The 26,602-nt window shown below is 40.4% G+C and overlaps 1 protein-coding gene across 1 annotated transcript in view; it reads left to right on the forward strand.

The window, feature by feature from the left end:
• Positions 1-58: 58 nt before the first annotated feature.
• SLC25A32 (solute carrier family 25 member 32) overlaps positions 59-26,602 on the forward strand; it is a 56,324-nt gene continuing 29,780 nt past the window's right edge. The window contains exon 1 of the mRNA XM_067711564.1: positions 59-558. Coding sequence (XP_067567665.1) covers positions 405-558 — 154 coding nt within the window. The 5' untranslated portion in view covers positions 59-404. The remainder of the gene's footprint in view (positions 559-26,602) is intronic.

Genomic DNA, 26,602 nt, shown 5'->3' on the forward strand with positions numbered 1-26,602 from the left:
ACGTGACTTCCACGGAGCGGAAACCGGGTTTCGCTGGGCCCTGCGGTGCTCCGTAGTTTTGCGGACAAAGGTTGGCTGGGGGCGGTGTTTCAGTGGTGTTCTCCCATCCACGCCCTTCGGCCTAAGCCAGCCGCCGAGGTGGGCGAGGCGGGGCGGGAACTTGGCGGAGGCGCCCCGCCCCCTTCTCGCTCTCCTCTGGGTAGGCGTGGCGTGCGGCAGCGCACTTCTGTACCCCTAGCTGCTGGGTCTCTAGGCTTCATCCCGCGCCCAGGCGTGTGACTCCACGCGCGGGTTCCGGAAGTGGGCTCGTGCCCTGCGGTTTCTGCTCCAGCGTGGCGACCGTCGCCACGGTGGCGGCCACTGCATCTCGTCCCACTTCCACGGCATCACCGGGCCCTGAGCCCATGACGGGCCAGGGCCAGTCGGCGTCCGGGTCGTCGGCGTGGAGCACAGTATTCCGCCACGTCCGGTACGAGAATCTGGTGGCGGGCGTTACCGGCGGCGTCCTTTCCAACCTCGCGCTGCACCCGCTGGATCTCGTGAAGATCCGCTTCGCCGGTAAGAAACCGCTCAGACCCTGGGCTTCTCCTTGCTGTCACCCCGAACTGAGTGATAAAAGACGCAGTCGGAGGCATTGGCCTCTCCTGCCTCTTCCACAAGGCAGGTGAGGCGAGCGCTGAAGAAGATGCTGTTTGTCCGGGCTCGCCTGGGGCCAGATTTGAGGGAGGGGAGTTTGGTAAAGTGGTCTGGCAAACGTCGTCCCCTTTCCCTAATACTGAGGAATGAGGAATATGGATATAAAAGTCTGAGAAAAGTTCTCATTGGTATAGAACGTGGGACTCAAAGCCTGATTTATAAAATAAGAAAGGGTTTATCACATTTTAGGGCTTAACCCTCACAGGTGTAAATAATTCACCCTTGGAGGTACAGGTTTCTCCCGCTTTTCGAAAGTTCGCTTTACAGCATCAAGCCGCCATAACTTTGAACTGTGTCTGTGAGCATCTGTGCTTTATCTGGATTTATGTTGTGCATCCATTAGCAAGGTGTGTGTTACGGTAATTGCTTCTTCGCTTTATGCAGTTTTGGCTTATTAAAGCTTTCATGCTTTACTTTCGCATAGCCAGGGAAACCTGTACTTTGAAAGCTAAGGATAGTCACGTGTTTGGCCGCAGGGCTGAGAGGGAAAATGCAAGTGCTTGGAGTAGGGAGTAATCCTTAGCAGAGGGTTAGGAATGAAAGTTTGGTTTTGGTGTTTACAGTGTCCTGTGAAGGAATGTCCTGTGAAGGAATAACTAGCTAGAATTCAAATAGTATTCTTTATTTGGCTTTATTGAATTAATTTCATTGAGTTAAGTGAATTAAGTATATTGCAATTAACAAAGTACTTTAACAGATAAACTCAACGTTAAATTCTGGAAAAGATAGCTTCAAAGAAGGTCTTTGATAACTTTATTTGGAAAGTATTTTCTGTCATTTCTGTTCTCATTACTATTACTAAAAGTGGGGTCCGGCTGCTCGCCATTCAAAAGCCAATAAAGAGGCAAAGTTGGTGGAAGGGAAAGTTTGCTTTATTTCAGAGGCAGGCATCTGGGGGCGGGAGGGCCGCTCGTGTCCAAAGACTGATTCCCACACCCCCTTCCTGGACAGTCAGTCGGTAAGACCTTTTATAGGCGGAGGGAGGGGGCTACATGTAGAAACAACACAGGCAGCTCTGACAGTCATCTTGAAATTGGTCATGCAGCATAATCTTTATTGTTTTAAGTACAGCTAGTCTTCAGTTCCAGGGTCGGTTTGTTCCCATTTCCTTGAGGCCAGTTCTTGCAATTGTGGCAGCTTATGTCATGGCTAATCTAGTCATCATGTAGTTAACTTCTTCCACCTGGCGAGCATTTCAGTATCTACAAAACAGCTCAAAGTATATGGCTCAGAATATTATCTACAGCCCTTGAAGAGGAACTAAAGGTCCTTGACTTTGCTGAATGAGTAAATTATTATTATTTGGTCCTGTTTGACCGTTTTCCTTTGCTTCCGTATTTTCTCAGTTCTCTAATTAAACTTACTGTTTTTTTTGTTTGTTTGTTTGTTTGTTTGTTTTCCGGTATGCGGGCCTCTCACTGTTGTGGCCTCTCCTGTTGTGGAGCACAGGCTCCAGACGCGCAGGCTCAGCGGCCATGGCTCATGGGCCCAGCTGTTCCGTGGCATGTGGGATCTTCCCGGACCGGGGCATGAACCCGTGTCCCCTGCATCGGCAGGCAGACTCTCAACCACTGCACCACCAGGGAAGCCCTAAACTTATTCACTGACCAAAGTTTTTCTACAGGCAAAAGGCAGGCGGAGGATGTGGGGGGAAAGGACCATAGGGTCCTGCTCTATTTCATTACTACAAGTTAATTTCTACCATGAGAATTAGATCAGAAGTCGATTATCTTAAAGAGTTAGGTAATTGTATTCTGTTCACCTGGTGTATATTGGTCTTTTAACATTTGTAGACTGCTGTATGGGATACAGAAGCACCTAAAGTTCTTGCCCTCAGGAAACTTAAATTCTAATGGTAGGTTTGAGACTTAGTCAAATAAAAAGTAATTGTAGACAACATAAAATTAAGGACAAAATGGAATAAATCCAAATACGAAAACATGAGTAGAGATAGACTGTTAAGAAAAGTGTAGGGCTTCCCTGGTGGCGCAGTGGTTGAGAGTCTGCCTGCCGATGCAGGGGACGCGCGTTCATGCCTGGTCTGGGAAGATCCCACATGCCGCGGAGCAGCTGGTCCCGTGAGCCATGGCCGTTGAGTCTGTGCGTCCGGAGCCTGTGCTCTGCAACGGGAGAGGCCACAACAGTAAGAGGCCCGCGTACCGCAAAAAAAAAAAAAAAAAAAGAAAAGTGTAGATTGGTGATGACCACGGATATATATGTGTATCTGTAAATGTTCCATTAGATCCTTTTTTAAATTATAAATTTATTTATTTATTTATTTTTGGGTGTGTTGGGTCTTCGTTTCTGTGCGAGGGCTTTCTCTACTTGCGGCGAGCAGGGGCCACTCTTAATTGCGGTGCGCGGGCCTCTCACTGTCGCGGCCTCTCTTGTTGTGGAGCACAGGTTCAGTAGTTGTGGCTCACGGGCCTAGTTGCTCCGCGGCATGTGGGATCTTCCCAGACCAGGGCTCGAATCCGTGTCCCCTGCATTGGCAGGCAGATTCTCAACCACTGTGCCACCAGGGAAGCCCTCCGTTAGATCTTGAGGTTCCCCAGAGAAGGACTAAAATTTTTGACAGCTGGAGAGGAGGCAAGAAGCCATTGAAAATCAGTGGAAATTATGGAGTGTTCTCCCTAGAAGAAAACCCACAGAGGCATATAATTTCCATAGTTTACCATGCACACACAAATAATAATTATGACAACAGGGAACATTCATTGAGCATTTACTTGCAGCAAGAGCAATGAACTAAGAACCTTACTTGCATTATATCATTTACTACTCTGAACAACCCTGTGAATTTATTATCCCTGTTATACAGGTGAGAATAATCGAAGCTGACTAACTTGCCCAAGTCACAAGTTTGTAAAGATAGATCTGAATTTGAATCCAGGCAGGCTAACTCAAGTACCCTCTGGCACTTAACGACTTACCCCAGTACCTCTAGGAATTCCTGGTATACTGTGGCTTGAACATGAAGGCAGGAATTCTGGACTTGGGTGCAGGTGCAGGCCTATATGACTTGGTATTTCTCTTCTGCAGCATTTTATGTAAGAGCAGAAGAGGTGATGGTTTAGGTGATCATTGAGGAATAGTGTGGTTGGCCTGATGAGTTTAAGACAGTGCTGTGAAGCAAACTGTGCCTGAGAAAAGGGAATTCTTGGTACCTGAGAATATTGGTAGTCTTGGTGAAATGGTGAGAGTATTAGGAGGCCAGTAGGGCTGACGTGATTGAGATAGGATTGGGGGACAAAATTAAAGATCTAGGAGTTGAAGCAGAACTTTGTAATAACAAGCCCATAGTGTGGCTGTGAAATGGTGATAAGAAAGAAGAAAACTTAGGAAGATGAATAACTGAAATCAAAATAGTTGCCTGGCCACCAGCATTAGTACTAGAGTTTTTATGCTTTCATAAAATTAAGCCCTTATAATAAAATTATAATACCTAGTGATGGGGGTGTTAGTCTTGACCATTAAACCAAACCTGCAATATTTCAATGAGTTCAGGTACAGGTTGGAACTCAGAGGTGTCCAGAGTAGTCAAAGGATTAGAAATCATTTCATACGAGAAATGACTGGAGGAACTAGTTTAACTTAGGGGGTGGGAGGGACTTAAGGTATAAGAACTGCCATGTGGGAAAGGGAGCTGCCTTATTGAAGGTGATCTGAAGGTCAGACAGAGGTTGGGTGGAAATTACAGGGAAGCAGATTTTGGCCTGGCAAAGTGCTGGTGCTCAGAAGTGAAACTGGCAATGATGGGCAGTGGTTCAGCAGTTGGATGACAGAGGTTAGAAAATATTATTTTGTTGGGTGGAAAGGTCACTTGAGGTGATTATTGAGGCCCCTTATAACTTCAAGACTTAAAGTGTTCAAGATGACACTTTAAGTCATCAAGATTGATGAGAGGGAGCCCCAACAAAGAATGTGAGTGAGGTATAAAAGTAGTAATTTTCTAAAATAACCTGAAATCCTAATCTGTAGGTTAATCAAGGAACCAAAATGTAGAGCCCATAACAAGAATAGCATACAGTCAAGTTTTGTATGTATGTGGTATTGCAAGACCCAGTAGCATAAATAAAGTAATACTTACCGAATGTTTGCTATGTGCCAGGCATGCTTTTAGGAGCTTTATATGTATTAACTCACTTAATTCTCTGTAACTTTTAAAGTTAGGTTCTGTTATTTTTACCATTTTGTGGATGAGAAAACTCAGGCACAGAGTAATCTAGTAACTTACTCAGGGTCACACAGTAAGTGTTGGAATTGGGGTTCAAACCCAGGAAGTCTGATTTCATAGTATATGCTGTTAGACTGAAACCATCAGTGGGTAGTTTGGTATAACTAAGCATATGCTGTTAGACTGAAACCATAAGTGGGTAGTTTGGTATAACTAAAGGGTAAAATACTAAAGGTTGAAATGAAAATTATTCCAGAAAGTTAAGCTTCTGGATTGACACATCTTTTATGCCATGTAAAAATGGAAGCCAGGTCTGGATGTTAGGAATGCAATCAGGACTAGAGATGTGGAAACCATAGCACAGGGATAGAAATTGAAGCTACTTAAAGATCGAGAGACTACCCCTGTTGAGTGGAAAGACTGCCTAAAAAAATCAGCATTTAAAGGATGGGCAGAAGAGAAGGAGGCTGCAAAGGAAATTTCGTGGCCAAAGAAGTAAGAGGAAAATCAGGAGAGAGTGAAACTAGCCCAAAGAAGTGTGTTTTAGGAGGTAAACGATGTCAGGTGCTGCTCAAGGGTTAAATAGAGAGGAATCCCAAAGTGCACTTGGAGGTCTTTAACCTGCAGTAGCAGGTGGAGGCCCAAACCAGCTTGCAGTGGATTGAGAAACAATGGAGGTGAGAAAGTCCATGCTGAGATTGTAGTTATCTCTTCCAGAAGCTTAACTGACATGGAGGCACTGGGATCTGAGAGGAGACACTCAGGAGATACTTTAGTGTTTACATTTTGATGGGAAAAAACTAAAAGTGAGAAAGAGATTGGAGATGGAGACAGGAAGCTAATGAGTGAGAATTCTAAGGGGTTCTAAGCAGAATCTAGAGCAGTCTCTTTTAAACTTTTTGGCCACAGCCCTCAGTAGGAAATAAATTTTATCTTTGCTCTCTGGTGCGAGCACACATGTACACATATTACTGAAACAAGTTTCTTACGGTAATAGTTATCCTTACTACTTGTGATGTCATTTATATTGTCTTCTATTCCAGTCTGTTGTTGGTGCGGGTTTTTTGTTGTTTTGGTTTGGGGTTTTTTTTGTTTTGTTTTAATGATCTCCTCAATCAATTTCTTGACCCATCTGCAGGTTTCAAAATGCTGACATAGAGTACAGGTGGAGGGGATTGGTTTTACCAACTCTTCAGCGTAACAGAGGAAAGGAGGGGTAAAACTAATACCCAACAAATGAAACAGGTTGTAATAGGGTAGTAAAAATTAGTGTCCCCTATCTTGCCTCCCTCCTGCACAGCAAACTTTTCTATCTTCCAATTGTGTCTGTTGACATCTTTTAGTACTATTGTAGGCCATTGTAACAGTTACGCAGGAGGTATTTAGATGCACCTACTAAATCTTCGGTGGCAAGTGTTTTTAAGACAATTATGAGGCCATTTAGGCCAAAAGTATTCACTGTACAGTAAGTCCCATACATACAAACCTTCAAGTCGTGAACTTTCAAAGATGCGAATGTGTGTTCGATGTCCAATCATGTAAGTTCACGTGTCTGGCATACATCGTCACGTGCGTGCATCCTCTACAAGTGGTTGTGCTTTTGTGTACTTTACAGTGCTGTGTAGAGTACAGTAGTATAGTATCTTTATTTCAAGCCCATGATGTCCGGAAGCAGGTGTAAAAGCAGTGGTGATGTAGCTGGTACTGCTAAGAAGCGCCAAGTAATAACGATGGAAACAGAAGTGAATAATTGAGAGAGTAGAGCGAGGCAAAAAGATGGTAGACGTCGCTCGTTCTTATAACATGAATTGTTCAACCATTGGCATGATTCTAAAGAACAAGGGCAAGATCACGGAACTTGTGAAGTCTGCTGTGCCAATGATGTTGACAATAATATCAAAGAAGTGTGGAAAAGTGATGGAGGAGATGGAGAAACTTCTCGGTGTGTAGATGCAGGATCAGCATCAGCGTCGAGTCCCGCTCAGCTTAATGCTGATTCAAGAGAAAATTAAAAGCCTTTATGAAGACTTGAAGAAGAAACAGCAGAGAATCAGAGGGCTCATCTTTTAACGCCAACCATGGCTGGTTTCATCGGTTCAAGGCTAGAGCTAACCTCACAACGTAAAAGTAAGTGGTGAGGCAGCGAGTGCAGATACGGTAACTCCCTGGGAATTTCATGAAACGCTTTGAGAAATTATTGAAGGCATGTGTTTACCTGAGCAGGTTTTTAATGTGGATGAGACAGGACTGTACTGGAAGAGGATGCCAGACTGACATTACATCAGTAAGGAGGAAAAGTTGATGCCAGGCTATAAGGCACCAAAGGATAGGATGACTCTGTCTGGTGGCAATGCTTCCGGTGATGTGAAGCTGAAGCCTCTCTTAGTTTATCATTCAGAGAACCCAAGACCCTTAAAAACATAGCCAAGGGCTTCTCTTGTATGGAAGAATAACCCCAAAGCCTGGGTTACACAGGCCATTTTCCAGGACTGGTTTTTCCACCACTTTATCCCAGAGGTAGAGAAATACTGCGTGGAGAAGGATCTCCCATTCAACATTCTTTTGCTGCTTGACAGTGCTCCGGGCCACCCTCCATTCATGGACAACTTTCATCCCAAAGTCAAAGTATCTGCCATCTGCCACCAAATAGTACATCACTTATCCAACCTATGGACCAGGGAGTTATAGTGACTTTCAAAAAATATTTTTTACATCACACTTTTCGTTAGGCAGTAAAGGCGAGTGATGAATCGGGAAGAACCTTGCAACAATTTTGGAGGGACTATAACATCTACAAGGCCATAAAAAACATTGACTTTTCTTGGCATGAGGTTACGGCTGTCACCATGAATGGGGTTTGGAAGAACCTTTGCCTGCAGTTTGTTGATGATTTTCATGGGTTTGAGAAGGTGGATGGAGTCCAAAGAGCAACGTAGTGACTCTCAGCAAAAAGCTGGAGCTAGGTCTGCAAGAGGACGACTTCACTGAACTCCTTGCTGTGTAAAACGAGGAGCTTACTAATAAAGACCTGATGGAATTGGAGGCCCAGAGAAAGGATGAAGAGACAAGAGGAAGAAAGAGTAACTGAAGAACCAAAGAGATTCACGATGCAGGAAATGGCAAGGGGATTTTCTTTTCTTTATTTGAGGAGGCACTGTTCGTTTTTGAGGCACAGGACGTGAATGTAGAACAGTACACGAAGGTTGCAGCAGGCATTCAGAATGCAGTGCAGTGCTACCGTGTCATCTATGACAAGGGAAAAAGAGCTACTACCCAGACATCACTGGATCATTTTTTCAAGAGGGTAGATAGAATTGAATCCAGCAAGGAACCAGAACCTGTGCCATCAGCGTCAGGCGTGAGTGAGATTGCAGCCTGCCCTCCGTCTCCTATTGCTGAGGATCCTTCAGCTCTACCATCTCCCACCTCCTCTCCCTCCTTCAGTCAGTAACTCTTCTTGCCTGTTCACTCGATGCCAGCCCCTGTAGGCCAGCTATTGTACTGTACTACTGTACTTTTCAAGGTACGGTAAGATTAAAAATGTTTTATTTTTTGTGTTTGTTTTTTATGTATCATTTGTGTGAAAAGTATTATAAACCTATTACAGTACAGTACTGTATAGCCGATTGTGTTAGTTGGGTACCTAGGCTAACTGTGTTGGACTTAGGAACAAATTGGACTTACAAATGCGCTCTCAGAATGGACCTTGTTCGTATGTAGGGGATTTGCTGTATTTTATTTACATGGCAATTTTAATTCTACATTAGAGAGGCCCTAATTCAGATCCTCTTCATCTCAGTAACTTTGCAGTGGCCTCTTGTTTTCTTGCTTCCAGGTTTTCCACCTTCAAATTCATTCCCCCCAGGGTGCCTGGGTCTCCTTTCTAAACACATATTTGGTTATCTTAGGCACACTTGAACCCAAGTTTGAGAAATATGGGACTTTGAGATCATAGGCAGACTCTCTTTTGTGATTTTCAAGAACCTTTGCAATTAAGTCTATCTTAGTCTGCTAGGGCTACCATAACAAAATACCACAGAGTGGCTTAAACAACAGTAAATGATTTTCTCATAGTTCTGGGGGCTGGAAGTTCAAGATCAAGGGACCAGCAGGGTTGATTTCTTTCTGGGTGAGACCTTTCTCCTTGGCTTACAAATGACTTCCTTCTGGCTGTGTCCTCACGTGACCTTTTCTCTGGGCATATGCACTCCTAGTGTGTCTTCCTCTTTATAAGGACCCACCAGTCCTATTGAATTAGGCCCCACCCTTATGACCCCATTTAATCTTAATTATCTCCTTAAAGGCCCTGTCTCCAAATACAGTTACATTGGGGGTTTGGGCTTCAATATATGAACTGGAGGAAGGACACAATTCAGTCCTTAAACAGGCCCTTACCCTTCTTTAGTGGCTGATTTCCTACCAACCTTTCCCTCTAACAGCTGTTTACTTCAGCTGAACCATGCCCCCAGTATTCTCCCCAGCAGTGCCAGGCGCTGTGATACTTCATGTATTTGTACCAGCTGTTCCACTTGTCTAGAGATAAACTTTCTCTCCTTTTCCCAAAGACAAGTTTCTAATCAATCTTCAGGGCTCTACCCAGTATCTGCTCTCCCACCTTCCCTGTCACCCTCCTACATCCCCCCAGTTCCTCCATACACAAGTGTTGATCGTGTTTCCTCTATATTCCTATAGCACTTCATAGGTTTACCATGGTGCTCATAACTTTGTAATGAGATTGCTTGTCCATTTTGCCTTGCAGATTATATCTTCCTCAGGGTCAGGGTTTGTGTCCTACTTGGGTTTATATTCCTTCTTTGCCTGGCAGTGATAGTCAATAAATCATTTTCTTAATTTTTTTAAATAAATAATTATCTGTGAACAAGCAGACATCTTTCAAAATTAAAGATTTGATCCTAACTATATGATAAAGTAGATAAGATTATAGTATTAAGGAAGTATAGGGTACAGAATGTTGTTGCCTATTACTGAGATAGTTCGTACTCTACACTTCTAGGGTTGACTTCTTAAAACAAAGAAATCATTGGTTCATATCTGTGAAAAGGAAAGATGGTGTTTTGTGGTTTGTATTTTTTTTTTGTTTGCTTTTTTTTAACCTCAAGAGAGAACTTGTGTTGTGAGCTTATTATTGAAAGGAAAATTTACTTAGAAGACATTTATACAGGAGAATGAGAGCCATAAAATCCAAGGGAAGCATCAGAAAGATTATAAAGAACACAGCAAAACATTTCTTGAGAACCAGTAACTCTGCTATTTGCTTTTAAACTTATCTTTTATAAACCTCACGACAACCTGCAAGGTAGGTAATATTTATCCCCACTTAAAGAGGACACTAAAGCTCAGGAAGAAAAGACCAGTAGCTAATTAGAGAAGTTAGATATCAAACCCAGTTGTTCTAACAAAGCCTAGTGTACTTTAATCTCATTTCATGGTGCAACATTGTCAGATTAATGATGAAAGAGATTGACTTTTCCCCCTTTGCCTGGCATTGGTAAACAGTCAGTGGTTCTTTGCCAGGCTGCAGTATGCACAGTAAAGTAGTGGCAAGGGGACGGTGAACTGGGCATGCCTGAGTATGACTAGTGGACTGTAATTTGTATAAACTTTCTGGGGGGCAGTTTCTATGTGTATTTGAACAAATTTATACTCTTTGACCCCTTCTAATTCCCATTCTAAGGATATAAGAAAAAAAATTGTTGAACAGAATTTTCTTTAGAGACCTTTTAATAATAGCAAAGAGGAAAAAACAATTCACATGTCAACTAGAGGGCTGTTTGTACAAATGATGGGATATCTGTGAGAGGCAAAACCATCATGTCATTGTTGAAATCGTTTTTTTTTTCTTTCGAGTCTTCTGGAAACCTTATTTTACGATACACCAATTTTATAAAAAACATAATTAAGATTATAAATTTGGCATTCTCTTCCATGCCATTTCCCTGTAGGAAACAGAAGGCACATTCAAAATAGTATAGCTCTGGGCCATGGGGGGGCCTAAAAGGATTGTTTACAAAGATGTAAGCAGATCATAGGAAAACCGTAAGGAATAATGTAGTATTGGGGGCTAGAAACAGTTTGGGCTGCTGTCACCTGAAGGGCCAAAGGACAGGGAGAAAGAGTCGTTGAGAGAGAGCCACCTTGAGAGGAGCTGTGACCTTCAGTAGAGGAATGCAGCGTGCCCAAGGCAACCCCTGCAAGAATAAATATCTGCATCTGCTCTCTTCCATCCCTTCGATCTGCCAGGGCTCCCCAGTAACCCAACTCAGCTAGAAGCTAGAAGGCAAGATCAGGCTTCTGGAGCAGAACGTGGTTGGGAGAGGTGGACCCTGGATCTGGAAAGGAAACAGAAGATACTCAGGCTATATTAATTGAACACATATATATTGAGAGCCTGCAATGTACCAAGCACTATGATAGGAGTAGGCATATTGCAATGAGGAAGTAGTAGTCTCTGCCCTCACAGAGCATCTTGCTACTGAGAAGCCGTGATAATTGAACAAAAAAACTAATAATTGCAGTGAAGAGTGTTTTATTGTGGTAGGGAAAGTATGGTGTGCCATGGGAACAGAGAAACTTGACCCCATCTAGAGGGTAGGAAAGGATCCCCAAAGGAAATGATTGTTAAACTGAGACCTGAAAGAGGAATCAAAGTTAACTGTGTGAAGGAATAGGTAAGAAGAGAATGTTCATGGCAGACAGAGTAGCCTGTGCCAAAGTGTTAAGGTCAGAGACTGTATAAGAGCTGAAAGTTGTTGAACATTCTAGCAATTTTCATCACACATTTTGAAGCGCAAACTTCAATGAGCCAGGCACTATGCAGTAAGTTCCGTAAGGCAGCATCACTGAATGCAGGGAGAGAATAAAGAGGAGACTGGGGCTTGTTGCAGAAGAGTGATGGAGGGCCTTATGTACTATGTTAAGGAATATGTTCTTTATTGTTTGGGGTGTAGAATAGTTTTAAGTGGATAAATGACTTATTGAAATGCATGTTTCTAGAAAGATTACCTAACCTACAGTGCAATTAATGGGGGCGGGGCAGCAAAACTGGATATAAGAAGGCTAATTTAAATTCTGTTTCTAGTTGAGAAATGGTGTCCTGAAGTAGGGTGATGGCAGTGTGAACTGAGAGATGTGAATGGGTCCAGGAGAGACTTGTGATACAGAATCAACAGGACATCTTAATTGGTAAGAGGTTGTAAAAGGAGGAGTGTTCATGGATGGTCCCCAGGTTTCTGTCTGGAGCATCTGTGTAGATGGTAGTTCTGTTTATTGACCAATATGGATCAGCAGAATAAGAGCAGCTGCAATAGGGATAGGGAATACTAGTTCAATTTTGGATATGTTCAAACTGCAACTTTTGTTAGTTGCATTTATCTGTGTAGATCTGAAGATAAGCAAAAGGTCTGGTCTAGGGATAGAGAACTGGCATTTATATCCACAGACAAAAAAAGAAAGGGAGGAAATATACCACCATAAGGGTAGTCATCTTGGAGTGGTGGCATTGTGATTTTATTTTCTTTATTCCTTCTATATTTTGTAAATGTTCTGCAGCATACACGTTTTGCTTTTCAAAAAGCCATTTTTAATGATTGTATGCTGGTTTAATATTTATTACATGGAAAAGGTTTTAAAATTACTCTATTTCAGTTGCAGATATAAAGCATCTGAAAATGTTCTTGAGTGAAGGATAACAGAAATAAAAATTTCCCTAGGGCTGCTGTTTTATTTTATTACAAAAGGTATATGTCATCTTTGTTTACTTTTTACATTATGAAATTTGTATTGTTGAATTCTCTTTATCATTCTCCCCCTACAACCACTCACAGCCAGTCTCGTTCCCTGCAGATAGCTACTATTAACCATATGCAGTGTTTCAATCTATTAGTTTCATAGCTCTCAATTTTTCTAAATATTCAGAGTAGTCCACAGTGTACATGTATCATAATTTATTTAAACATTTCCCTATTGGTGGATGTTGAAATTACTCTCACTTTTGCTGTTGCAGAAGACGCTTCAGTGAACATCGTTCTATGTGTATCTTTGTAGATTTGGGGCTATATTTCTATAGGATATATTTTTAGAAATGGAACTGCTAAGTCAAAGAATAATTTGCATTTGAATTTTTATTAGTGTTAAACTGCTCTCAGAAAGGCCATGGAAGTGTCTATTTCCAAATACCCACACCAACACTGGGAATTAACAAACCTTAAAATTGGTTTCTGTCTGGAGGGGAAAAAAAAAAAAGCTACCTTGTCTAATTCGTATTTTATTGGTGAGGTTGAAAACTTTTTCAGTGCTTCTTTTTTGTATTGAGTAGTTGATGTACAATATTACATGTTACAGTGTACAGTGTAGGGATTCACAATGTTTAGAGGTTATACTTCATTTATACTTATAAAATATTTGTTTTATTCCCCATGTTGTACAATATATTTTTTTAATATTACTATTTCTTTTACAAATTTTTTTATTTTATATTAGAGTATAGTTGATTTACAACGTTGTGTTAGTTTCAGGTGTACAGCAAAGCGATTCATTATACATATACATATATCTATTCTTTTTCCATATACGTTATTACAGAGTATTGAGTAGTTTCCTGTGCTATACAGTAGGTCCTTGTTGATTATTTTATATATAATAGTGTGTATATGTTAATCCCAACCTCCTAATTTATCCCTTGCCCCCCACCTTTCCTCTGTGGTAACCATAAGTTTGTTTTCTAAATCTCTGAGTCTGTTTCTGTTTTGTAAATAAGTTCATTGGTATCATTTTTTTTAGATTCCACATATAAGCGATATCATATGATATTTGTCTGTCTGACTTCACTTAGTATGATAGATCCATCCACATTGCTGCAAATGGTATTATTTCATTCTTTTTTATGGCTGAGTAGTATTCCTTGTGTGTGTGTGTGTGTGTGTGTGTGTGTGTGTGTGTGTGTGTGTATACCACATCTTCTTTATCCATTCATCTGTCAGTGGACGTTTAGGTTGCTTCCATGTCTTGGCTGTTGTAAATAGTGCTGCAGTGAACATTGGGGTTCATGTATCTTTTCAAATGAGAGTTTTCTCCGGATATATGCCCAGGAATGGGATTGCCGGATCATACAGTAGCTCTATTTTTATTTTTTTACAGACCCTTGATAATGTTCTCCATAGTGGCTGTACCAATTTACATTCCCACCAACAGTGTAGGAGTTTTCCCTTTTCTCTATACCCTTTCCAGCATTTATTGTTTGTAGACTTTTTGATGATGGCCTTTCTGACCGCTTTGAAGTGATACCTCATTGTAGTTTTGATTTGCATTTCTCTGATAATTAGTGATGCTGAGCATCTTTTCATGTGCCTGTCGGCCATCTGGATGTCATCTCTGGAGAAATGTCTATTTAGATCTTCTGCCCCTTTTTTGATTGGGTTGTTTGTTTTTTAATATTGAGTTGCGTGAGCTGGTATATTTTGGAGATTAATCCCTTGTCGGTTGCATCATTTGCACATATTTTCTCCCATTCTGTGGGTTATCTTTTCATTTTATTTATGGTTTCCATTTCTATACAAAAGCTTTTAAGTGTATTAAGGTCCTCTTTGTTTATTTTCTTTTTATTTTTATTTCTTTGGGAGGTTGATCCAAAAAGATGTTGCTGCGATTTATGTCAAAGAACGTTCTGCCTATGTTTCCCTCTAAGAGTTTTATAGTATCTGTTCTTACATTTAGGTCTTTAATCCATTTTGAGTTTAGTTTTGTGTATGGTGTTAGAGAGTGTTCTAATTTCATTCTTTTACATGTGGCTGTCCAGTTTTCCCAGTGCCACTTATTGAAGAGACTGTCTTTTCTCCATTGTATTTTCTTTCCTCCTTTGTCGTACATAATTGACCATAAGTGTGTTGGTTTATTTGTGGACTTTCTATCCTGTTCCATTGATCTGTAAGTCTGTCTTTGTGCCAATACCATGCTGTTTTGTTTACTGTAGCTTTATAGTATACTCTGAAGTCAGGGAGCCTGAAGCCTCCAGCTGTTTTTCTTTCTCAAGAATTTGTGTTTCCATACAAATTTTAGGATTTTTTTTTTTTTGTTCCAGATCTGCAAAAATGCCATTAGTAATTTGAGGGATTGCATTGAATCTGTAGATTGCCGTGGGTAGTATAGTTATTTTGTCAATATTAATTCTTCCAGTCCAAGAACATCGTATATATTTTCATCTGTTTTGTGTCATCTTTGATGTTTCATCAATGTCTTAATAGTTTTTGGTGTACAGGTCTTTTGCCTCCTTAAGTTTATTCCTAGACATTTTATTCTTGTTGATGTGATGGTAAATGGGATTGTTTCCTCAATTTCTGATCTTTCATTGTTAGCATAAAGAAATGCAACAGAATTCTGTGTGTTAATTTTGTGTCCTGCAACTTTACCAAATTCATCGATGAGCTCTAGTAGTTTTCTGGTGGCATCTTTAGGATTTTCTATGTATAGTATCATGGCATCTGCAAACAGTGATAGTTTTACTTCTTTTCTCATTTGGATTCCTTTTATTTCTTTTTCTTCTCTGATTGCCATGGCTAGGACTTGCAAAACTATGTTGAATAAAAGTGGCAAGAGTGGACATTCTTGTCTTGTGCATGATCTTAGAGGAAATACTTTTAGCTTTTCACACGTTAGCTGTGGGATTGTCATATATGGCCTTTATTATGTTGAGATATGTTCCCTCTATGCCCACTTTCTGGAGAGTTTTTATAATTGGGTGTTGAATTTTATCAAAAGCTTTTTCTGCATTTATTGAGATGATCATATGGTTTTTACTTTTCAGTTGGTTACTGTGGAGTATCACACTGATTAATTTGCAGATATTGAAAAATCCTTGCATCCCTGGGATAAATCCCCCTTGATCATGGTGTAGATCCTTTTAATGTGTTGTTGGACTCAGATTGCTAGTATTTTGTTGAGGATTTTTGCGTCTATGTTCATCAGTGATATTGGCCTGTAATTTTCTTTTTTTGTGGTATCTTTGGTTTTGGTATCAGGGTGATGGTGGCCTCATAGAATGAGTTTGGGAGTGTTCCTACTGCTGCAATTTTTTAAAACAGTTTCAGAAGGATAGGTGTTGACTCTTCTCTAACTGTTTGATAGAATTCACCTGTGAAGCCATCTGGTCTTGGATTTTGTTTGTTGGGAGGTTTTTGTTTGTTTTTAAATTTTAAATATTTATTTATTTATTTTTGGCTGTGTTGGGTCTTCATTGCTCCATGCAGGCTTTCTCTAGTTGTGGCAAGCGGGGGCTACTCTTCATTGTGGTGCTCGGGCTTCTCATTGCGGTGGCTTCTCTTGTTGCAGAGCATGGGCTCTAGGCACGCGGGCTTCAGTAGTTGTGGCACAGGGGCTTAGTTGCTCCGCGGCATGTGGGATATTCCCAGACCAGGGATCGAACCTGTGTCCCCTGCATTGGCAGGCAAATTCTTATCCACTGCACCACCAGGGAAGCCCTGTTGGGAGTTTTTAAATCACAGTTTCAATTTCGGCACTTGTGATTGGTCTGTTCATATTTTCTATTTCTTCCTGGTTCAGTTTTGGGAGATTGTACCTTTCTAGGAATTTGTCCATTTCTTCTGGGTTATCTATTTTATTGGCATATAGTTGCTTGTAATAGTCTCTTATGATCCTTTGTATTTCTGTGGAGTCTGTTGTAACTTCTCCTTTTTCATTTCTAATTTTGATTTGAGCCTTCGCCCCTTTTTTCTTGATAACTCTGGCTAAAGGTTTATCAATTTTGTTTATATTTTCAAAGAACCAGCTTTAAGTTTCATTGATCTTTTGTATTCTTCATCTCTATTTCATTTATTTCTGCTCTGATCTTTATGATTTCTTTCCTTCTGCTAACTTTGGGTTTTGTTTGTTCTTTTCTCTATTTGCTTTAGGTATAAGGTTAGGTTGTTCATTTGGGAGTTTTCTTGTTTCCTGAGGTAAGATTGTATTGCTATAAACTTCTTAGAAGTGCTTTTGCTGCATCCTATAGGTTTTAGATCATCATGTTTTTGTTTTCATTTGTATCTAGGTATTTTTTGATTTCGTCTTTGATTTCTTCAGTGATCCAGTGGTTGTTTAGTAGCATATTGTTTAGCCTCCACGTGTTTGTGGGTTTTTTACCGTTTTTTTCCTTGTAGTTGATTTATAATCTCATAATGTTGTGAAATTCAATAAATTTCAATTTTTTTTAAATTTACTGAGGCTTGCTTTGTGGCCCAGCATGTGGTCAGTCCTGGAAAATGTTCTATGTGCACTTGAGAAGAATGTGTATTCTGCTACTTTCAGATGGAATGCTCTATAAATATCAAGTAACTCCATCTGGCCTAATGTGTCATTTAAACCTGTGTTTCCATATTGATTTTCTGTCTAAATGATGTGTACACTGATGTTAGTGGGGTGTTAAAACCCCCCACTATTATTGTGTTACTGTCAATTTCTCTTTTTATGGTTGTTAACATTTGTGTTATATATTGAGGTGCTCCTATGTTAGATGTGTGTGTATATATAAGTGTGTGTGTGTATATATATATGATATATGATATATATCTTCCTGAATTGATTCTTTGATCGTTATGTAGTGTCCTTTGTCTCTTCTAACAGTCTTTATTTTACAGTTTATTTTGTCTCATGTGACTATTGCTACTCCAGCTTTCTTTTGATTTCCATTTGCATGGAGTACCTTTTTCTATACTCTTGTGTTCATTCTGTATGTGTCCCTAGATCTGAATTGGGTCTCTTGTAGACAGCATATATACGGATCTTCTTTTTATGTCCATTCAGCCAGTCTTTGTCTTTTGGTTGGAGCATTTAATCCATTTACATTTAAGGTAGTTACCAATATGTATGTTCTTATTGCCATTTTGCTAACTGTTTTGGATTTGTTTTTGTAGGTATTTTTTTCTTCCTTTCCTTTTTTGTTCCCTTCTCGTGTGATTTGAAGACTATCTTTAGTGTTGTGTTTGGATTCCTTTTTCTTTTTTTGAGTATCTGTTGTAGATTTTTGGTTTGTGCTTACCATGAGGTTTTGCTATAGCAGTCTTTATATACACAATATTGTTTGAAGTTGCTGTTATCTTTATTTCAAATGTATTTCCAGTATTTGTTCATTTGTTCTCTCCTCGCAGTTGCTGGTTTTGATATCATATTTGTGTGGGGGTGATTTCCTACCTTTACTGTATGTTTTCCTCTACTAGTAAGCTTTCCATTCGTAATTTTCTTGTTTCTAGTTGTGGCCTTTTCTCTTCTGCCTAGTCAAGTTCCTTTAGCATTTTTTTTTAACATCTTTATTGGAGTGTAGTTGCTTTACAATATTGTGTTAGTTTTTGCTGTATAACAAAGTGAACCAACTATACATATACATATATCCCCATATCTCCTCCCTCTTGCGTCTCCCTCCCACCCTCCCTATCCCACCCCTCTAGGTGGACACAAAGCACCGAGCTGATCTCCCTGTGCTATGCGGCTGCTTCCCACTAGCTATCTGTTTTACACTTGGTAGTGTATATATGTCCATGCCACTCTCTCACTTCATCCCAGTTTACCCTTACCCTTCCCCATGTCCTCAAGTCCATTCTCTATGTCTGCATCTTTATTCCTGTCCTGCCCCTAGGTTCATTAGAACCTTTTTTTTTTTTTTTTTTAGATTCCATATATATGTGTTAGCATATGGTATTTGTTTTTCTCTTTCTGACTTACTTCACTCTGTATGACAGTCTCTAGGTCCATCCACCTCAGTACAAATAACTCCATTTCATTTCTTTTTATGGCTGAGTAATATTCCATTGTATATATGTGTCACATCTTCTTTATCCATTCATCTGTCCATGGACATTTAGGTTGTTTCCATGTCCTGGCTTTTGTAAATAGTGCTGCAGTGAACATTGTGGTACATGTCTCTTTTTGAATTATGGTATTCTCGGGGTATATGCCCAGTAGTGGGATTGCTGGGTCGTATGGTAGTTCTTTTTTCAGTTTTTTAAGGAACCTCCATACTGTTCTCTATTAGTGGCTGTATAAATTTACATTCCCACCAACAGTGTCCTTTAGCATTGTTGCAAAGGTGGTTTGATGGTGCTGAATTCTCTTAGCTTTTGCTTGTCTGTAAAGCTTTTGATTTCTTCTTCAAATCTGAACGAGATTCTTGCTGAGCAGAGTATTCTTGGTTGTAGGTTTTTCCCTTTCAGCACTTTAAATATATTGTGCCGCTCCCTTCTGGCCTGCAGAGTTTTTGCTGAAAAATCCGCCGATAACCTTATGGGGATTCCCTTGTATGTTATTTGTTGCTTTTCCCTTGTTGCTTTTAATATTTCCTCTTTGTCTTTAATTTTTGTCAATTTGATTAATGTGTCTTGGTGTTTTCCTCCTTGGGTTTATCCTGTGTGACGCTCGCTCTCTGTGCTTCTTGTAATTGGGTGACTGTTTCCTTTCCCATATTAGGGAAGTTTTTGTTTTTGTTTTTTGTTTTTTGTTTTATTTATTTATTTATTTTTGGCTGCGCTGGCCCCACCAGCCACGGCAAGCAGGAGCCACTCCCCGCCGCGGTGCCTGGGCCTCTCACTGCGGCGGCCTCTCCTGCCGCGGAGCACGGGCTCTACGGCACGCAGGCCTCAGTAGTCATGGCACGTGGGCTTCAGCAGTTGTAGCTCTCGGGCCCCAGAGCGCAGGCTTAGCAGCAGCGGCGCATGGGCCCAGTTGCTCCGCGGCACATGGGATCCTCCCAGACCAGGGCCCGAAACCGCATCCCCCCCACCGGCAGGCAGACTCCCAACTGCTGCACCACCACGGAAGCCCCTAGGGAAGTTTTCAGCTATTAGCTCTTGAAATGTTTTCTCAGATCCTTTCTCTCTTTGCCTTCTGGGACCCCTATCATGTGAATATTGGTGCGTTTAAAGTTGTCCCAGAGGTCTTTTAAACTGTCTTCATACCTTTTCGTTCTTTTTTCTTTATTCTCTTCTGTGGCGATGATTTCCACCATTCTGTCTTCCAGGTCACTTATTCATTTTTCTGCCTCATTTATTCTGCTATTGATTCTTCCTACTTTATTTTTCAATTCAGTTATTGTATTGTTCAACTCTGTTCTTTATCTCTTCTGGTTCTTTGTTAAACATTTCTTGTATCTTCTTGGTTTGTACCTCCATCCTTTTTCCGAGATCTTGGATCATCTTTACTATCATAACTCTGAATTCTTTTTCAGGTAGACTGCCTATCTCCTCTTCACTTAGCTGTTCTTCTGGGGTTTTGTCTTTTTCCTTCATCTGGAACATATTCCTCTGCCATCTCATTTTGTCTAACTTTCTCTGTTCTGCAGCCTGCAGGATTATAATTCTTCTTGCTTCTGGTGTCTGCCCCCTGGTGGGTGAAGCTGGTCTACGAGGCTTGTGCGGTCTTCCTGGTGGGAGGAACTGGAGCCTGCCCTCTGGTTGGTAGAGCTGAGTCTTGTCCCTCTGGTGGGCATGACCGTTTCTAGGGGTGTGTTTAGAGGTGCCTGTGGGCTCCAGAAGACTTTAGGCAGCCTGTCTGCTGATGGGTGGGGCTGTGTTCCCACCATGCTGGTTGTTTGCTGTGAGACATCCCAGCACAGGAGCCTACAGGTTGTTGGGTGGGGTCAGGTCTTGGTGTCAAGATGGCTGCCTCCAGGAGAGCTCACGTCAGTGAGTACTCCCTGGTACCTCCTCCACCAGTGTCCTTGTCCCCACAGTGAGCCACAACTGCCCCCTGATTCCCCTGGAGACCTCCAAGACCAGCAGGTAGGTCTGGCCCAGGCTTCTGTGAAGTCACTTCTTCCTCCCTGGGTCCCAGTGCGCATGAGACCTTCTCTGTGCTCTTCAAGAGTGGAGTTCCTGCGATGAAACCCTGCTGGTCTTTAAAGCCAAATGCTCTGGGGGGCCTCTCCCAATGCCTGACCCCCAAACTGGGGAACCTGACGTGGGGCTCAGAACTTTCATTCCTGTGGGAGAACCTCTGCGATACAGTTATTTTCCAGTTTGTGGGTCACCCACCCAGCAGGTATGGGATTTGATTGTATCGTGAATGCACCCTTCCTACTGTCTCATTGTTTCTTTGTCTTTGGGTGTAGAATATCTTTTTTGGTAGGTTCCAGTCTTTTTTGTCCATGGATATTCAGCAGTTAATCGTAAATTTTATGTTTTTGTGAGAGGAGGTGAACTCAAGTCCTACTCTGCCATCTTCTATTAATATTTCTTTAACTTTCAGCGGCTGCCTCAGAGCCCATGGTGTACTGCCTGCTGGCTGTGCCCTCAGCCCCTGCACCCATGGCAGAGAGAAGACCTGAAGACTCTTTCAGCTAATTCTTTAAAGCTTCTATAACAAGGTCCCCTGCTTCAAGCTCTCCTTTGATAATACTCAATAGTGTTAGGAGTTCCAGCTTGCTGAGGTTTTCCAGATTCATCCTGAAAGCCTGATAATTGGCAGTCACGCTTTAGTCCTTAAGCATAAATTCTTAAGGCTTTCTTCAGTTAAAATTTGGGAAAACTGACAAATATATTTAGAATGCCATCAGCATGGTAGAAAAGTGTCCAAGCTTTTCCTGGCACTCTGGGCTCCGCTTCCTACCGCCTCCACCACCCACTCCATCCAGAGTCCCCCAAGGCCCTGCCCCTCAAACTACAATATATTCTTACAACTTATACCTGATAGTTTGTACATTTTAATCCTCTACCCTTATATTGCTCCTCCTCCCTTCCCTCTACTCACTGGTAACTGCTAGTTTGTTCTCTATATCTGTGAGTCTACTGCTTTTTTGTTATAGTCACTAGTTGTATTTTTTAGATTCCACATATAAGTGATATCATACAGTATTTGTCTTTGACTTATTTCACTTAGCATGATGCCCTTCAAGTCCATCCATGTCGCTGCAAATAGCAAAATTTCAATTTTTTTTATAGCTGAGTATTCCATTTTGCAGATATATTGTATTACAGCTTCTTTATCCATTCACCTGTTGATTGACACTTAGGTTGCTTCCATGTCTTGGCAATTGCAAATAATGTTGCTATGAACATTGGGGTGCCTGTATCTTTTCAAGTTAGTGAGTGTTTTTGCTCTTATTTTTTTCCCCTGGATATGTACCCAGGAGTGGAATTCCTGGGTCATATGGTAGCTCTGTTTTTAGTTTTGTTATTTTTTTTGAGAAACCTCCATACTGTTTTCCACAATGGCTGCACCAATTTGCTTTCCCATTGACAGTGTAAAAGGGTTCCTTTCTCTCCACAACTTTCCCAACATTTGTTGTTTGTGTTCCTTTTGATGCTTGCCATTCTGATGGGTATTAGGTAATCGCTCATTGTGACTTTGATTTGCATTTCCCTGACGATTAGCGATGTTGAGCATCTTTTCATGTGCCTGTTGGCCATCTGCATTTCCAATTTGGAAAAATGTCTGTTCAGGTCTTCTGCCCATTTTTTTAATTGGGTGTTTGGTTTTTTTGTTGTTGAACTGTATGAGGTCTTTTTATATTTTGGAAATTGAGCCCTTGTTGGCTGCATAATTTGCAAATATTTTCTCCCAGTCCATAGATTATCTTTTCCTTTTGTTTATCATTTCCTTTGATGGGCAAAAACATGTAAGTTTGATTAGGACCCATTTATTTATTTTTGCTTTTATTTCTTTTGCCTTGGAGACTGACCTAAGAAAACAGTGGTATGATTTTATGTCAGAGAATGTTTTGCCTATGTTGTATTCTAGTAGTTTTATGGTGGCATGTTTTATATTTAAGACTTTAAGCCAGTTTCAGCTTATTATTGTATATGGTGTTAGTGAGTGTTTTTTTTTTTTAATTTTTTTTTATTTTTATTTATTTTTTTTAAACATCTTTATTGGAGCATAATTGCTTTACAATGGTATGTTAGTTTCAGCTTCACAACAAAATGAATCAGTTATATCTATACATATGTTCCCATATCTCTTCCCGCTTGCGTCACCCTCCCTCCCACCCTCCCTATCCCACCCCTCCAGGCGGTCACACAGCACCGAGCTGATCTCCCTGTGCTATGCGGCTGCTTCCCACTAGCTATCTACCTTACGTTTGGTAGTGTATACATGTCCATGCCTCTTTATTGCTTTGTCACCGTTTACCCTTCCCCCTCCCCATAGCCTCAAGTCCATTCTCTAGTAAGTCTGTGTCTTTATTCCTGTTTCACCCCTAGGTTTTTCATGACATTTTTTTTTTCTTAAATTCCATATATATGTGTTAGCATACGGTATTTGTCTCTCTCTTTCTGACTTACTTCACTCTGTATGACAGACTCTATGTCTATCCACCTCATTACAAATAGCTCAATTTCGTCTCTTTTTATGGCTGAGTAATATTCCATTGTATATATGTGCCACATCTTCTTTATCCATTCATCCGATGATGGACACTTAGGTTGTTTCCATCTCTGGGCTATTGTAAATAGAGCTGCAATGAACATTTTGGTACATGACTCTTTTTGAATTATGGTTTTCTCAGGGTATATGCCCAGTAGTGGGATTGCTGGGTCATATGGTAGTTCTATTTGTAGCTTTTTAAGGAACCTCCATACTCTTCTCCACAGTGGCTGTATCAATTTACATTCCCACCAACAGTGTAACCTTTTCTCCACACCCTCTCCAGCATTTATTGTTTCTAGATTTTTTGATGATGGCCATTCTGACTGGTGTGAGATGATATCTCATTGTAGTTTTGATTTGCATTTCTCTAATGATTAGTGATGTTGAGCATTCTTTCATGTGTTTGTTGGCACTCTGTATATCTTCTTTGGAGAAATGTCTATTTAGGTCTTCTGCCCATTTTTGGATTGGGTTGTTTGTTCTTTTGTTATTAAGCTGCATGAGCTGCTTATAAATTTTGGAGATTAATCCTTTGTCAGTTGCTTCATTTGCAAATATTTTCTCCCATTCTGAGGGTTGTCTTTTGGTCTTCTTTATGGTTTCCTTTGCTGCGCAAAAGCTTTTAAGTTTCATTAGGTCCCATTTGTTTACTTTTGTTTTTATTTCCATCTCTCTAGGAGGTGGGTCAAAAAGGATCTTGCTGTGATTTATGTCATAGAGTGTTCTGCCTATGTTTTCCTCTAAGAGTTTGATAGTTTCTGGCCTTACATTTAGGTCTTTAATCCATTTTGAGCTTATTTTTGTGTATGGTGTTAGGGAGTGATCTAATCTCATACTTTTACATGTAGCTGTCCAGTTTTCCCAGCACCACTTATTGAAGAGGCTGTCCTTTCTCCACTGTACATTTCTGCCTCCTTTGTCAAAGATAAGGTGATCATATGTGCGTGGGTTTATCTCTGGGCTTTCTATCCTGTTCCATTGATCTATATTTCTGTTTTTGTGCCAGTACCATACTGTCTTGATTACTGTAGCTTTGTAGTATAGTCTGAAGTCAGGAAGCCTGATTCCTCCAGCTCCATTTTTCGTTCTCAAGATTGCTTTGGCTATTCGGGGTCTTTTGTGTTTCCATACAAATTGTGAGATTTTTTGTTCTAGTTCTGTGAAAAATGCCAGTGGTAGTTTCATGGGGATTGCATTGAATCTCTAGATTGCTTTGGGTAGTAGAGTCATTTTCACAATGTTGATTCTTCCAATCCAAGAACATGGTATATCTCTCCATCTATTTGTATCATTTTTAATTTCTTTCATCAGTGTCTTATAATTTTCTGCATACAGGTCTTTTGTCTCCTTAAGTAGGTTTATTCCTAGGTATTTTATTCTTTTTGTTGCAGTGGTAAATGGGAGTGTTTTCTTGATTTCACTTTCAGATTTTTCATCCTTAGTGTATAGGAATGCCAGAGATTTCTGTGCATTAATTTTGTATCCTGCTACTTTACCAATTCATTGATTAGCTCTAGTAGTTTTCTGGTAGCATCTTTAGGGTTCTGTATGTATAGTATCATGTCATCTGCAAACAGTGACAGCTTTACTTCTTCTTTTCCGATTTGGATTCCTTTTATTTCCTTTTCTTCTCTGATTGCTGTGGCTAAAACTTCCAAAACTATGTTGAATAAGAGTGGTGAGAGTGGGCAACCTTGTCTTGTTCCTGATCTTAGTGGAAATGCTTTCAGATTTTCACCATTGAGGACGATGTTGGCTGTGGGTTTGTCATATATGGCCTTTATTATGTTGAGGAAAGTTCCCTCTGTGCCTACTTTCTGGAGGGTTTTTATCATAAATGGGTGTTGAATTTTGTCAAAAGCTTTCTCTGCATCTATTGAGATGATCATATGGTTTTTCTCCTTCAATTTGTTAATATGGTGTATCACGTTGATTGATTTGCGTATATTGAAGAATCCTTGCATTCCTGGAATAAACCCCACTTGATCATGGTGTATGATCCGTTTAATGTGCTGTTGGATTCTGTTTGCTAGTATTTTGTTGAGGATCTTTGCATCTATGTTCATCAGTGATATTGGCCTGTAGTTTTCTTTCTTTGTGACATCCTTGTCTGGTTTTGGTATCAGGGTGATGGTGGCCTCGTAGAATGAGTTGGGGAGTGTTCCTCCCTCTGCTATATTTTGGAAGAGTCTGAGAAGGATAGGTGATAGCTCTTCTCTAAATGTTTGATAGAATTCGCCTGTGAAGCCATCTGGTCCTGGGCTTTTGCTTGTTGGAAGATTTTTAATCACAGTTTCAATTTCAGTGCTTGTGATTGGTCTGTTCATATTTTCTATTTCTTCCTGATTCAGTCTTGGCAGGTTGTGCCTTTCTAAGAATTTGTCCATTTCTTCCAGGTTGTCCATTTTATTGGCATAGAGTTGCTTGTAGTAATCTCTCATGATCTTTTGTATTTATGCAGTGTCAGTCGTTACTTCTCCTTTTTCATTTCTAATTCTATTGATTTGAGTCTTCTCCCTTTTTTTCTTGATGAGTCTGGCTAATGGTTTATCAATTTTGTTTATCCTTTCAAAGAACCAGCTTTTAGTTTTATTGATCTTTGCTATCGTTTCCTTCATTTCTTTTTCATTTATTTCTGATCTGATTTTTATGATTTCTTTCCTCCTGCTAACTTTGGGGTTTTTTTGTTCTTCTGTCTCTAATTGCTTTAGGTGCAAGGTTAGGTTGTTTATTCGAGATGTTTCCTGTTTCTTAAGGTAAGATTGTATTGCTATAAAATTCCCTCTTAGAACTGCTTTTGCTGCATCCCATAGATTTTGAGTCGTCGTGTCTCCATTGTCATTTGTTTCTAGGTATTTTTTGATTTCCCCTTTGATTTCTTCAGTGATCACTTCGTTATTAAGTAGTGTATTGTTTAGCCTCCATGTGTTTGTATTTTTTACAGATCTTCTCCTGTGATTGATATCGAGTCTCATAGCGTTGTGGTCGGAAAAGATACTTGATACAATTTCAATTTTCTTAAATTTACCAAGGCTTGATTTGTGACCCAAGATATGATCTATCCTGGAGAATGTTCCATGAGCACTTGAGAAAAATGTGTATTCTCTTGTTTTTGGATGGAATGTCCTATAAATATCAATTAACTCCATCTCATTTAATGTATCATTTAAAGCTTGTGTTTCCTTATTTATTTTCATTTTGGATGATCTGTCCATTGGTGAAAGTGGGGTGTTAAAGTCCCCTACTATGAATGTGTTACTGTCGATTTCCCCTTTTATGGTTGTCAGTATTTGCCTTATGTATTGAGGTGCTCCTATGTTGGGTGCATAAATATTTACAATTGTTATATCTTCCTCTTGGATCGAT

The sequence above is a fragment of the Pseudorca crassidens genome, chromosome 17 (assembly GCF_039906515.1).
Source record: "Pseudorca crassidens isolate mPseCra1 chromosome 17, mPseCra1.hap1, whole genome shotgun sequence".
In the NCBI taxonomy this organism is placed as follows: domain Eukaryota; kingdom Metazoa; phylum Chordata; class Mammalia; order Artiodactyla; family Delphinidae; genus Pseudorca; species Pseudorca crassidens.